Source organism: Myodes glareolus, chromosome 17 (assembly GCF_982192425.1).
Source record: "Myodes glareolus chromosome 17, mMyoGla1.1, whole genome shotgun sequence".
In the NCBI taxonomy this organism is placed as follows: domain Eukaryota; kingdom Metazoa; phylum Chordata; class Mammalia; order Rodentia; family Cricetidae; genus Myodes; species Myodes glareolus.
The window spans coordinates 34,389,381-34,405,028 of NC_142042.1; the positions used below are offsets into that span (position 1 = coordinate 34,389,381).

The window sequence follows — 15,648 nt, forward strand, 5'->3', positions numbered from 1 at the left end:
TAGGACCTTTATTTTTTTTTTTTATTTTTGAGATTAACAGAATTACAACGTTTCTCCCTTCCCTTTCCTCTCTTCAAATTCTCTCATATACCCCTCCACACCTCCCATATACCCTCCACACCTCCCATATACCCTCCACACCTCCCATATACCCCTCCACACCTTCCTTCAAATTCATGGCCTCTTATCTCACTAACTGTTATTGCATGTGTATGGTATTTATTCCTAAACACAACCTACTCAGTCCATATAATGTTACACATGTGTATGTTTTCAGGGCTGACCACCTGGCACCAGATGACCAATAGATATGCTCTTTCTTGGGGAAGAGCACGGAGGTAGCACCTGTACACGGTGAATCGACTAAAATGAACTCATTAGGGTGGGGTCATATGACTGCAAGAACCTTGGACACAGACACTTCACGGGGACCAGTTTGCTAATGTCCGATGCTTCACATCGGTTTGCTGGGCTAATCATTGCCATGTCGCGTGAAGTATACATACATACATACATGCATACATACATACACATACATACATACACATACATATACATACATACATATACATATACACACATACATATACATATACATACATACATATACATACATACATATACATATACACATACATATACATATACATACACACATACATGCACGCATACATACATATACATACATGTATATATATACATATATATATATCAATCTATGGGTGAGCCACACAAGAGAGCTCTAAGGACTCCTGCGTCGAGAAAGAGAGTCGAGTTTCTCTATGAAGAGAGTAGCACATTTGGCGGCACCTGGATCAAGGCTCCAGCATCCTCACTGAGTTTGTCATCATGCTTGAACTCTACAGTCACGGCCTTATCGCAGTCGATGGCCGCCATTTCTACATCCGTGGTGTTGTTCATAAATATTCCTCCAAAGAAATCGGTGGCTCTGAAACCTAAAGGACCGGAAGACAGGAACATCTGCTTATCTGAATTTCGCCGTTCTTTGTTTTGCTGTTACGTAAAGAGACAGTAATTCCGCAGCAGGGACGTGAGATGATGTAAATGCAGGTTACCTGTGCTGGTACGAACCCTCATGATGGCATCGAAGCCTATTTTCTTTTCAATATCATTTCGGAGGTCATTCAAAAACTGCTGGCTGTCCGAATTTACCTAAAAGACAAAATGTGATCAGTGGCCACCAGGTGGCAGTAAAAGACTTCAAGTAACATTACTTTTGACTGACTTTTCAAATAATTTTTATAGTTTGATTTAGCACACTTACATGTATGTCTTATATACATATATGAAATTGAAATTTGTGCCCTGGCAATGCTGAAGCATGCATGGGCAGCCCTATATGGCGGTTCTTTGAACCTGTCCATATTGGGTTTCATGGTCTAAATTTGATGAGGATGATGTACATATATAATCTTATGAAATACATAACCTTTGGGCAGTGACTCAAAGTTAAGTTCCTAAATAAATAGATAAGTTCCTTATCTATTTTTTCATCTTCATAACATTTGTGTGGGAAGATCACTTATTAATTTTATTTTGAGAATGGAGAAATAGCGTAAGCGATTCACTCAGGGGATTAGTGTTAGACATGGAAAGGGATTCAGTGTGTAACATATGAAGTCCCTTGGACTTCACAGCTACTCTTTTAAACTGTATTTATAAAAGTTGTTTACATCCCACACCTAAGCAGTATTAAAGGGGTACACAAGCATGCAGTACGGAGCTGAGGCTCACCTAGAACACTACCTCGCTGAGAGGCAGCAGCCAATGATGTATGTCTGACCAGGTCAGAAATGTCTTTATGAGATTCTCACCATTGCTGCTTGAGAGGCAGCGGAGAGGCACACACACACAGAGACACACACACACACAAACACACACACAACACAAACACACACACACACACACACACACACACACACACACACACACACACGATTCCCATCACCAATCCCCAGAACAAAGAGAAGAGAAGAAGAAAGGAAACAGGCACACCACAGACCGTCCTCATAAAAGACACTGCAGATACACATCAGGTGCCCGACTATGGACACTGCACACACATACCAGGTGCTTGGACCATCATTTTCACCTGGCAATATTTTTTAATGGAGGACACCCTTAAAATTTTTACTTTTAAAGCTGAGAAGTAGATGCTAACATGATTCTGTCTACAACAATGAACACAAAAGCTGAAGCGGATTAACACTAACGCTGATTATAAAATGTTCGACTTACTGACAGTGCAGACAGCTTTCTTCCATGGGATCATGACACCACTTCTTTTTTAATAACACTGATGGAGTCAATATTAATTTTTGGTGTAGTGACAAACAACTTAGGATTTTTATCAAACACTACACAGAACTAGCGCACGACTAAGGGAATGGAATCAACAGTGGTGAAGTCTGATGCCTCTTGCCAACACGACCCTTGGTCACAGTGCACCTAAGTCACTCTAATGAAGATAGCCCCACCCATGTGGGACCCCAGGACCACCCCAGCCAGGACTTTGTTAACAAGGATCAGAAGATGGAGGTTTCCGAGCAAATGTATTCCTCTCACTAGAGAATGACCTGAAACAGTTGCAGCGGGCCTCAAACACGCGGAATTCTGACCAGAGGAGTGTCTGAATTTTACCATTATTAAGGGCTTATGTTCTAGGGTACCTGCAACGATATATGTTTATCCTGAAGTCTTCAAGGGGTGGTTAAAGCTTTTATAAATGCATTTCATTGTCAGTCTTTGGCCTTCCTAAGTCTCTTACTTAACTTCCCACACAAATTTGTAACTGGGTGCTATCCACCCCTAAGCTAAGATAGCGTGAGCATTTGTCTTCTGTTAGGAAAACAGCCCTCTGTGACCAGTTGCCCCGTGGAGCACGAACATCAGTGGCCTGGCCCTGGGTCCTCCTGGGGCCGCATCCATTCTCTGTGCCTAAATACAGTAAGACTTCGAGGCACAACTGTCCTCAAGAGAAGCCTGTCCTAAACTGGGGTGTATGCCTTTGCCTAATTCAGGGGAGGCACGTTCGTCCAATGTGGAAAAGAGGGTGTGATGAGCTGAACCTGCCTCATAGTTCAATAAATTAAAACAAGCACACAGTTACAGTTTCAAACATTATCTCAGATGTCTCTTATATAAAGTATACTTTCCCCCACAGCAAAGCTCACATTAATATTCAACTCTGGGGCAGTACGAGCGCGATACGGGAGCTAAAATCAGTGGGAGGCCAATCAAATGTACACAGTTTTATATCTGTTGACTTTACTTTTGCTAGTTGTCCGCAATGCAACTTTCTTAAGCCATCAAACTGAAACTGGGCTGGGTAGATGGCCCAAGCCTTAAGAACACTTGATGTGGCTGGGCAGTGGTGACACACACCTTTAATCCTAGCACTCCTGGGGCAGAGGCAGGCAGATCTCTGTGAGTTCAAAGTCAACCTGTTATACAGAGCTAGTACCAGGACAGGCTCCAAAGCTACAGAGAAACCCTGTCTCAAAGGACCAGAGAAACAAAACAACAACAACAAAAACCACACTTATTGTGTGAGTCAAATGACCTGAGTTTGGTCCTGACCCACATGCAAAAACACAAACAAACAATAAATAGGTATGGTAGCTCAAAATTGTAATCTCAGAACTCCTACAGCAATACAGGAGGCAGAAGTAGAACTCCCAGACAGCTTGCTGGGCTAGCTAGCCTAGGGCAGTGCACAGTACACATGCAGAAACAAGGAAGACTCTACCCCAACTGGAAGAAGAGAACCAATCTCAAAGTCCTTCCTGAGCACCAGAAGCTCTCAGTGACATGTGTACACCTGCACACACATGCCCCACCCCCATGCACACCAGAGGGGGCAGGGAGAAGGACAGAGACAAAGTACATCTTAAGGAAATATTCAAAATTCAGCCAGGAGGAAACGCAGACGCACAGATGGCTCGCCACTTACCTGAAATCCATTGTATTTGTAAAGGGTCCCTCCCGTGAGCAGGGGGACCAGCCCCAAGGAAGCCACATCCACATACTGACTGGGAAAGAGGAAGAGCGTCACCGAGCAGCTATTGGCCACACAGTCCTTGGCCAGAGATTCATAGACAGTTGTTTGGGGCTGGAAAAGTATCTGAGGAAAAAGATGGAAGAAATGAAAAGCTATACAGTATTTTTTTTATTAAAATTTAAGTTTCTATTAATTTTTTTAATTGGACATTTTAAATGGGGAAAAATACGGAATTTCTACCTCCAGTTAAGTGGACGAGGTGAATGAAATAAAACAGTTGGTTGGCTTCAGGTTATCTGATAATCTAACACCCCAATGGGGCTGTCCCTGCTCCCATCCTCAGTCCATAGGCCTGGATACAGCTCTGTGGATTGGATGGTGCTGGATGGCTGAGGGGCGTGCACCTCAGTCAGCTCCATCTTCCATCACCAGAGACTGTTCCCAGCGGCCACACTGTCTCGGGCTTGAGTGACAGCTTCTTTTCAGCATCAGACCTTGGCTTCACGACTGGTGTCTCTTCCTCAGGAGAGTGAGGTCACAGAGCAACCACCTTCCCGCTCCACTTTCTTCTTCGTGCAAGCCCTCCCTTCCATTTCTCCAAAATTCTCATCTTATACAGGTTACACACGGAAGATGTTTCAGTGTAGACACGTCAGCTATCAGTCTCTCTGGTGCTATGAAACTCCCTAGCAGTTTACAGTTTAGAATACTCATGAAGGATGGGACCTCTTTTAATAACGCTTCAATGGACGCTTCAAAGAGTAACCAACCACTCCCAGGTACCTTCTCTTTGTCTGTGTTGACCAGCTTTCTGTCGTCTCTGTTCTTGAGTTTCCCCGGTGCTTCTGCAGTAGGCAAGGAGGAATGGAAGATAAAAAGCTTCCCAGGGCACTCGGCTGCCTAAAAGCAACGCACAAAATGTCTGGTTGTTGTGGCTTTATTTTTAAGAGCATCATAAAAGAATGAAAATCCTACCTCACTGCAGTCAGGAAGGTAATGATAAAAATGAACCATGAACTATGGTTGAGGCAGGGGCAAAAGGGACCTTTTGCAAGTCTCTAGAAGGGAGCCCTCCAGCCAATCAGAATGGAAAAGAGTGTGGAGGGCCCTCCAGTAACTGCAGAACCACCAGACTGCGGGAATGAGCTTTCTGAGCAATACTGCTGGTAGATTGCTTCTGCAAACCAAACTTTCACCTAACCTGGAGCCAAGTTAATGATGTGCTTGGAGACTATCATGAGGCATTCGTTCTGCTTACACACTGTATACTCAGAATTAACTGACTTTCGCAAAAAACAATGTAACCGATATTTCCACACTTTGAATTCCCTGATATAACATGTTCTCTGTTTCTCCTTAGTGACCCATTCATGCCCCTGACTTAGGAGAGTGTGTGTGGGGGGGTAAGATGTGGTGGTCACACCTAAGATCATTCACTGGAGGTAGAGAGGCATTGAAATCAACCTAAAGGGGTTAAAAAAAATACATGAGTATAGATCAATAACATGTGGTTGTGGCTTTGTGTTCTCTTTGGGATCAGTAGGGCCAAAAAGCAATATCCTCGCTTGTGAGACGTCTATGGAAGACTGATGAAGACATAAGTTCCTATTTACTGTGCTGTTCAATGCGTAAAGAAGATGGCCTTTGTTCAAGAGACCTGATCAGGTCAGAACTCTTCTAATCCAACAGGCTCACTCTCGAGAAAACAATACTAAGGGCTAATTTCTTTCTTCCTTTCTTTCTTTCTTTCTTTCTTTCTTTCTTTCTTTCTTTTTTTTTAATGTGATATTGTCTCGCCTGTAGACAAAAATACAGCACTTCAAGATATATATGCAAAGTCCCCTGAGTCCACACAGCACATAAAACCTGCAAACCCATGTTTATGATAACACTGTTCACAGCAGTCAAGTAATGGAATCCGTCTAGGTGTTCGTCAGTAGGTGACAAGGACATGTAGCACATAGACACATGGCATTTTAGTCAGCTATTAAGTGGAATAAAATTATTTGCTGGGAAATAGATGCAAATGGAGATTACCATATTAAGTTAAATAAGCCAGACTCAGAAAAACAACAAGTTCTCTCTCATTTTTGGCTTCTGTGTTTCATATACGCAGAAAGTCATACATGTATATGACATGCTAGCAGAATAGATACTGGAGATGGGAAAGAAAGAAGGGGTGCATGCAGGAGAGACAGAATGCATTCAGCACTATCCACAGGGTGTGTAAGACAACAAAGCATTTGCAAACTGCCTCTTTATTTCCAGAAGGCTTAATTAAAATGTTCTTCAGCATTCAAACCACCACAAAAAGCAACACCCTGCATTTGTGTCTGAATGGTCACCACCACCACCACATTTTCCCTCAAATTTAAATGACCCTCCCCGTCTGTTTCCTGCTTCCCAGACCGCATCTTGTCTTTTACTGTATAAAGGAAAGTGAAAATCACATCATATGGAGACTTCCTGTGTTAATTGGAGCAAATTAAAAATATTTCTCAGTAACACATTCAGCTCTCAGAAATATAAAGTAAAATGTTTCTCGTCTGAGCCACCCAGTTCCTAGAGAATTCACTATCAATGTTCTTCGTGCCCTTCTGGATGTTGTCTAGTCACAGAAGAGCTGAAACTTGTACTCCAAAGACCACAGGTCCTAGTTCCCACGGGGTTAGAGTCTTAGCCGTTGTGTTAGCTCTGTGCCTTTAGGACAACCACTAAGCTCCTCTCAGCTTCATGCAAACCATACATGACAGAATAAGCACAGAACACAAGAGTTGGAAGACTTCGATGGTTCGGTTAGTCATAATAAACGCACTTAATTGTCTAGTTAAATGAATGGCAAGACCCTACTCAGGGTCCAATAAGAAACTCGGCATTTTAAAACATGAAGCAGCTGGGGCTGGGCGGATGGATGGCTCAGAGTACAAAGTGCTCGCCATTCAAGCATGGGGACCTGAGTACACATCCCCAGCTTCCACATACAAAACTGTCAGGTATGTTGGGTGCTGGAATCCCAGCATTCAACTGGGAGAAACAGAAGACTAGCCAGAATTGGCAAGCTTCAGGTTCAGGAGAAACCCTGCTCCAAGGAATAACCATCGATACCCATACCCATTTTTTGCCCAAAAAGATTTACTTATTTTTATCTTCTGTGTTTGAGGATTTTGCCTGCATGTATTTAAGCGCATCGTCTGTATACAGTATCCATAGAGGCCAGGAAAGGGCATAGGATCCACTGGAGTTACAAGCAATTGTGAGCCACCATACGGGTGCAGGGAACTGAACTTGGGTCCTCTGCAAGAGCAGCGAGTATTCTTAACCACAGGACCATCTCTCTCTAGCATCCCTTTAGTCCGATTCTTACACAGAAGTTTATTTATCAAGTTATTTGACTTAGATAAATGAGTTTGTCAGCAATTGGCATGTAATTGGTTCATGCATGTGTCAGAGTCTGAAGGAAACACAGCTGTTACTATACAGGAGGAAGCAAGAGGCTGAGATTGGAAAATGCTGTGGACATAGCACAACGGAAAAGCATAAAGTCCTTAGTTGAGTATTTCCAGGGCCTTTAGGAATATGCATAGGTGGAATATGCCACTAACATCCCCAAACTGCCACCGTTTGCCTTTGGGACAAATTTTCATGGCTTTTTTTCTAATTTTGATCTGTTCTGTTTGCTTTAAGAAGTTTCTTAATAATAATTCTATACATATATGAATTACATATACACATATACATACAATTGGCATATAATATATTAGTGGTATATAATAATTATATAATTAGTAGCATATATATATATATATATATACATGTAAAGAATTTATTTGGTATCTATCTGGTAGAAAGAAAAGTTCTGAAAGGCCTTCACAATAAAACAAGTTCCCCTTTTCTTCCTTTTTAAATAATTTATTTATTTAAATTAATATTTTTAATTATTTTACAAACCACGGTTTCCCTTCTTCCTCTCCTCCTATTCCCTCCCCCACACCCTACCCTAACCACTTCTCATCTACCCCCCTTCCCATCCACTACCCCTCCATCTCCATTCAGAAAGGAGCAGGCCTCGCATGGGCTTGTACAAAGCATGGCACATCAAGTTGAAGCAGGACTGAGCTCCTCCCCCTGCATCAAGACTGGGCAAGGTAATTCAGTTCCCCACCACACACACACCCCGAAAGTCAGCTGAGTGCCAGGGACAGGTCCTGATCTCAATGTTAGAAGCCTGTTTCTACGCCCTCCCCATAGTGCTGGGATTGCATCTCTGCCCTCTGTATACAATATCTTGAGCTACTGACCAAACCATAGTCCTGAACTTTCCCAAGTTACCCCTGGCCTCCCTACTCCCTCTTTTACTACCAGAAGAATTGTGTCTCATGATACAGAATTAAATCTCCCCTGCAACGCTTCAGAAAACTTAGGCACAGGACAGTCTAGACTGCTTGAAAAACACAACCGCTGAATGATTTTTCTTATTGGTTGAAAAGAATAAATGAATGAATGAATGAACGAATGAATGAAGAGGCCTCCTCAACACTGTTTCTCCACTGCACATTCTCGAATATGTTAGCTTGTAGGGAAGGCTACAGGTGAGAATTTTAGAGGCTTCTTGTGTAAACTATACACATTTAAGTCTGATTTTCAGCTACCCAGGACCTGACTCTGTATTCATGAAGTTCTTCTGAATTGCTATGCTTAGATAGTAGGGGTTTTTTTTTCTCATTTTAAAACATCAACACTTTTGTGTCGGCTAGTTTACATCAACTTGATACAACATAGAGTTAATTGAAAAGAGGGAAGCTCAATTGAGATCCATGAGATCAGGCTACAGCCTTTTTCTTAATTAGTGACCGATGGGGGAGGGCCCAGCTCATTGTGGGTGGTGCCATCCCTGGGCAGGTGGTGCTGGGTTCTATAAGGAAGCAGGCTGAGCAAGCAACGAAGAGCAAGCTAATAAATCGTGCCTCTCCATGGCCTCTGCACCAGCTCCTGCCTCCAGGTTTCTGCCCTGTTGGAGTCCCTGCCCTGTCTTCCTTTGAGGATGAACAGTGATACAGACGTGTAACCCAAATAAATCCTTTCCTTGCTAAGTTGCTTTGGTCATCTGTTGCCTCACAGCAAAGATAAGCAACACCAAGACAGCTTTTGTACACTTCAAGGATGAATATATTAATAAACATTAATATAACAAGAAACTTGTAAACAAAAACATAATGCAAAAGCCATCAAGACATGAATGACAGGAATCAGAACGTCACGAATGGATGGCAGGGAAGGCTTCCTGCTACAGCAAGCACCGCAGAAGCAACTTCAGAGTATATTATTATTACTACGGACAATGGTTTATCACGATTGACATCAAATTTTAGACAAAGAACAGCTCGTCACCACTCGCTCCTCATGCCCCACTGATGCCAGCACATATTTAAAACATCACTTCCAGCCTTGGTTTAAAGCAGAGCGAGGCTTAGAGTCCTTCATGACTCGTGATGTGCGGGGAGGTTTACTAACATACTTCTCACTGGAGGGCATGGCTGACCTTCCCAAATGAAAAGGAACAGTCAGGATTTTAGTTATTTTGCGATATGAAATACCATAATTCCCAAGGCTTTCTATTGATCACTGATGGCTTTCAGTGGGGGGCGACTCTAATACCGTCAAATCATTTGTGATATGAAATCTATTGCTAGAGTAACATTAAACGGCCCATTATTCTGACAGCTGAAGACATTGACAACACCAGGAGCAGATGCTCCTATACCACACCTGAGCACTCAGACATCAGAAAACCTAGACCAGAATCAAGTGCTAGGGTCAGGCTACAGAAAGAGATGCACCATTCGTGTGGGATCAGTTCCTAAGCTCAGCCCTATACCACCACTAACTCTGTTCACTTGGATCATTCTTGTCATTATTGCTAGTCATCGTATTTTAGAAGTTGGCGTGGAGTTAATTTTAATAACACAATTTTAAAACTAGCTTCGGGCATGAGCTGTCAAAACCGACAGGTTCAACTATTGTGATAAAGAGACAGCAACAAGGCCGTCTAGATCGCATTGCCTTCTTCAGTCCTAGGAAGACAAAATGTCATTTGAGCCCAGGCTTCCCAGTGGTCACAGGGACAACACCACTCCGCTTAGACCGTGAGCTAAGCCATGGGCATCAGCCACTTCCCTGACACCACCTATCCCCAGGCCTCGCCTTTGCATGTTTGAAAACCCCAAAGAACGAGACAACAGAACTGGAATTTTTCTCATCGTATCCGATAGCTCTGATTTGACTGAACTAACTCTGAAAATAGATCACAAAACGTTCACCTGAAAGCCAAAGAGAGGCTAAGTTGAATACTAACCAGACAGCTGTCGTGATGCTCACAGCACTGTGATGCTCACTGTGATGCTGTGATGCTCACAGCACTGGGGTGGAAACACAGGGAGTGGCTGTGGCTCGGACCATTTCCTCCTGAAAATGGGGCACCATTTAACAAAGACTGTATTTCTTTTCGCACGCAAGGTCTTCCTTGCTAATTTCTCTGTTACAAACGTCATCTGCTATCAAGTAGAGGGGGCCATTGCTCACCTTGAGTGCTTCCATGCCAGCCTGGATGACAGGAATGAAGACTGTCTCGTTTTCATTAGAGTCAGCAAACATCTCCGGAATCTGGTCCAATAAACTGAGGGACACAAACGGGGAAAGGGTTTTAAACACTCAGCAAATCTGTCATAAACTTCAGAAGATAAACCACTGACGTCTCAAGCCTGAACAAATATGACATTTATTTGAAGGACAGCATGTGAGGGTAATTGTTACCCATAGGGAACAGGCGACCTGATGCAGACACTCCTTAAGGGAAGATGTTTTAGCACAGTCTGGCACCAAAACCTATTCTTTGGATGGAACATTTACTAAATTGCAAACTTTGTAGATGCTTTTGATTCAATATATACCTATTTATAATACCCAGGACTCTTTAAAAAACACTCTATCTTAATATGTACAGTACACGCAAGAAACACATCCCTTTCATCCCTTCCCCATCAAGGAGAAAGAATTTAAAGGCTGAGGCTGAATATTTTTTTTTATTGATTTTTATTGAGCTCTAAATTTTTCTCTGCTTCCCCCCTCCCCCCGCTTCAACCCTCTCCCATGGTCCCCATGCTCCCAATTTACTCAGGAGATCTTGTCTTTTTCTACTTCCCATGTAGATTAGATCTATGTAAGTCTGTCTTAGGGTCCTCATTGTTGTCTAGGTTTTCTGGGATTGTGATTTGTAGGCTGGTTTTCTTTGCTTTATGTTTAAAACCCACTTATGAGTGAGTACAGGTGATAATTGTCTTTTTGGGTCTGGGTTACCTCACTCAAGAGACTGAATGTTTTTTAAATGGTCTACACCAGAAAGGGATAAATCTAAGATAAATCACAAGAGTTGTATACCCTATGCCTTAAGCCTCCTATTAATGACAACACCAAACATTTGTAGTTGGATGAAAACACAACATGACTTAAACCATGCACCTGATTTGCATTTAATTAGAAGACACCTGATATTTACTTGTGAATCACAGATTGAGATTCTTGATAGTTGACAAGGAACCCGTCCAACAAAGGAACAAAGACCTCTGCAACATCGGTCACCACCATCATCTGAGGTTGAGCCAAATTACTCTTGACATTAAAGAAGTGCAGAACTTTGTTGTAGGTGATGAACCCAACCCGAATGGCAGACGTCTCTTCATGCTCCTCCCTAGGAGAGAAAAAAACAGAGCCAAATTTCAGGCACAAGCTCTCACGAACACAGTTTGACTCTTTCTCGGAGGTGATGAAGATGCCATAGACTTGGGACTTGGAGAACATTTTGCCTTCTTCAGTCTTTTGCCTGTGAGACGAGGCTTCTACCTAAGTTCAACAACTGTGTGCCCTATAGAACACAAGGAAAGCATAAAGTTCTGGTTTTAATTTCTACTGCCCTTAGAAAGCAATAGTGAATCATGGCAGGAAGGGATAGGGATGACTTTAAAAATAATCTGGCCAACATGGGAAAGCATTCTACAAATTCTAGGTCAAGGGTTAGATATTATGAAAACACTTAATACATATTTGCTCATGGGTTTCTTTTTCTTTCTTTTTAATTTTTTTTTGGAGGGAGGTGTCTTTTCAAGATGTAGTTTCTCTTTGTAGTCCTGGCTGTCCTGGAACTCACTCTGTAGATCAGGCTGGCCTTGTACTCAGAGATCCGCCTGCTCTATCTTCCAAATGCTGAGATTAAAGGCAGTCTCCCCTATGCCTGGCTTAAATACAATTCATAGAAATTAGAAATTTTAGAATTTCTAAAGAACAATCTGGGCTTATTACATTCATATAAATAAAATGTTCTTAGAAGTAACTAAAAGACCCAAGCAACGAGACATTTGAAGCGCAAGAGGGAGGGGACGCTTGACTTACTATAGGAAAGGACTTTAGGCTCTTGCAGGATATTTTTGCTACACATCCTACAATATCTCAGTGTTGCAATCCCTAGATTTTAACAACATGCCACAGAAACATATAGCAGCGAGTAAATTACACTCATAAAAAAGATTTCGTGTGATGATCGTAACAGGAAATGAAACCCATGAAACTATACTAACCAGCATCTTTTCTTTCAGGAATTCCAAACAATTTGTTAGTGTTCCAGGAAGTACAAGCATGAATTCATTCACCCCAGTCCATAGCAAAGATAGTAGAATTTAGCAGTATAGGCTCCTGTTGCCTGCTTGATGGCTGCATTTCTGCCCGCTCGCAATGGCCTTAAAATACCCACAGCTCAGGCACTCTAAGTTCCAATGGCAAATACTACACGGTGCTCAGAGTCTCGATGACAACCACGATAGAAAGGTACATGATGTTTCCCTTGACTCTTCCATTTCAGTTACATCTCCTCTGCTTAGGACCCTGTTCTTCTGAAGAAGGGGGTACTCTTCTCATTTCTGAATTTTTTCCAGAATATAAATGCTGCCTTGAGGCTGTTTTGCTGTTGTCTGTAACCCAAGCACTTAGAGGATAGACACAGGACTATCAGGAGTTTAGGGCCAGCCTCAGCTAATTCGGAGTTCTCAAAAAACTCAAATAATCAATGAATAAGGGGTGTGTGTGTGTGTGTGTGTGTGTGTGTGTGTGTGTGTGTTTATATATGAGCAACTTGAACATGAGGGAATACAAAGGAAATGGAAGTGCCCACAAGAGATATCTCAAGTTGAAATGTCAGCTTTCACTGCGGACTGCTGAGTGCAGGCTGACAAGAACTGGGTTCTACCTGCTTTGCTTTTATCCTCAATATGATTTGATAAATTGGTAATGTTTCAAAGGGTCTCATAACCAATGGCGAGAACAGTGGGTAAATGCTTACATTTTTGGACATTTGCAATGCTTTCAGAAGTGGGAGTCCCCATCTACTGGGTTAAAACACACATAGGTGTCTCCTGCGCTGCCTGAGGTCACATGAGCAGCTGCCACGCTTCTATGCTGCGCTGCCCCAAGCGACACCACAAACACAGCGCTGCTTCTGGGCTTTCTCCGCTTCCCTGCTATTAAAAATCTTGCTTGTCGAGATCAAGCATAAATCCTTCCTCCTATGAAATCCCCTGAGGGGACCAGCTAGAAGTCACTACCTCTTCTGAATTCCTCTAAGCGTTTCTCTCAGTGTCCAGTGCAAATGGAAGCTGACAAAAGGAAATGCCCAAGACTCATTGACCACCCCTCCCTGCCCCATGCCATTCCACAACATCTACTGTGGTGGAGAATTCGGGTTTTACTGAACATGACTTATCTGCTGGTGAGACACTGGACTGTGGGTGGCAAATTAGAGCTTGCAACAGTTAATCCCGGTTTTTAACTTGACCGGATTGCGAATCAACTGAGACAAAGACTTTTCCGCATGTCTGCAGTAGAGTATCTAGATTCGGTCAAAGACTCATCCTGAATGTGGGCAGTAACATTCCTTGGGTAAGGAGTCCTAGGCTGGATAAAAAAGACGAAGTTGGCTGGAGAGAGAGCTCCGGGGTCAAGAACATTCAGGGATCTGGCAGAGGACCTGAGTTCAGTTCTCGGCACCCATCTCTAGTGGCTCACAACTTCCTGTAACTCCAGCACCAGGGGAATGTGAAGTCATCTACAGACGCCGCTGTGAGCACCTGCACTCATGTGTGCATCCCCATACCTGAATCAAATAACGAGGGAGGAGGAGCACTGTAGAGTGGCAGCCAACAGTCATCTCCTTCTGCTTTCTGACTGCAGATGCAATGTAACCAGCCCGCTATGATGCTGTGTACCCTTAAACCGTGAGTCAAAATGAACCCCTTCCTGCAGTCTGGCTTAAAATCAGTCCGGCTAGAAATATTGGCATGTGCAATAAGGATATGCTACAAATTATGATTTTTTAATTTGACAAATAGTTCACTAGCATGTCATTCATTCACCTTTGCTTTCCAGAAACCATTTATTGCATAAATAAAAATGTCTGATAAATCATGAGTGACTGGTTCTTTTCATAGTTAAATTGTAGTCAAATAAAGCAACACACACACACACGAAGAGAAAGAGAACAATACTCTAGACTGATACCTCTTACCAGATTTGGGCATATGCTATCTGGGTGGGAAAGAGCATCTTGGGATCCACAGGGATAATCTAAATTAACATTTTTAAAGAGCATCTAATCAGAACATCTCACATCATTGTAAAACCTTATCACTCATCTTCATAGAAACATGGTTTTTTTTTAATTTGAGAAACAAACAATATGAAAACTTTTTAAAAATTTGTTCAAAGATGTAACTGTCCTAAACTTTTCTCCACACTATAACATATCACGTGAAGAAAACTCTGCCTTTCCCCATTAGTTCTGTATCACTCTGTGAGGTACATGCAGGGCTGAATCCTAACTCTGCAGGGCAGATGAAGGGACTCCGCACAGCTCTGTAGAGCACGTGAATGACTGTATGACTCGGTAGGGTACGTGAAGGACTGCACAGAACTATGTGGGGCACATTAGATGACAGGAGTTAACGGGCCTTCCTCTTCTGTGCTTCAGCTACACTCTTTCCAACAGCAGCCAGATTGCTTAACATATGAATTCGGCAGAGCAATACCACAGACATTAGTAAGCAGATAAGCCACAAAATTCCAAACTCATGAATTTCCATTATTTTTAGACAGCTGTCTTCTTTTGTACTGTTCATGTATATTTATGTGGCTATAGGTACGTATGGAGGCCAGCAGACAGCACTGGATGTCATCCTCGGGACACCAGTCACTTCCTTTGAGACAAAGTTGCTCATTGGCTAGGAGCTTGCCAATTACGCCAGATTAGCTGCCAGCCGCGGGCCCTGGCATTCTTATCTGTGTTCTGAAAATTGAACTCAGGCCCTTGCACTTGAAATAAAGCAAAACGAAGGCAGTGCTTATTACCTGAGTCGTCCTGCCAGCCCCATGTCCAATATTTAGTTCATCAACGTTGGAAAGAAGCAAAAGTCAAATCAACCCAATGATTTACTATGAATAACAGATGAAGGATTGGGAAGTTTTTCCTCCTTGTTCCAAAGAAGTCAGAAAATCTAGAAACTTTTCAAGGCCAGATGCAAATTCAGAGT

The 15,648-nt window shown here is 42.6% G+C and overlaps 1 protein-coding gene across 1 annotated transcript in view; it reads right to left on the minus strand.

Annotated features, from left to right (window-relative positions):
• Positions 1-15,648, minus strand: part of Sec24d (SEC24 homolog D, COPII component) — an 86,984-nt gene that overhangs the window by 11,014 nt on the left and 60,322 nt on the right. The window contains exons 12-17 of the mRNA XM_085677755.2: positions 11,574-11,765; positions 10,601-10,694; positions 4,805-4,921; positions 3,974-4,144; positions 1,077-1,173; positions 811-956 (exon numbers count right to left, since the gene is read on the minus strand). Of these exons, the coding sequence (XP_085533881.2) occupies positions 811-956; positions 1,077-1,173; positions 3,974-4,144; positions 4,805-4,921; positions 10,601-10,694; positions 11,574-11,765 (817 nt within the window). The remainder of the gene's footprint in view (positions 1-810; positions 957-1,076; positions 1,174-3,973; positions 4,145-4,804; positions 4,922-10,600; positions 10,695-11,573; positions 11,766-15,648) is intronic.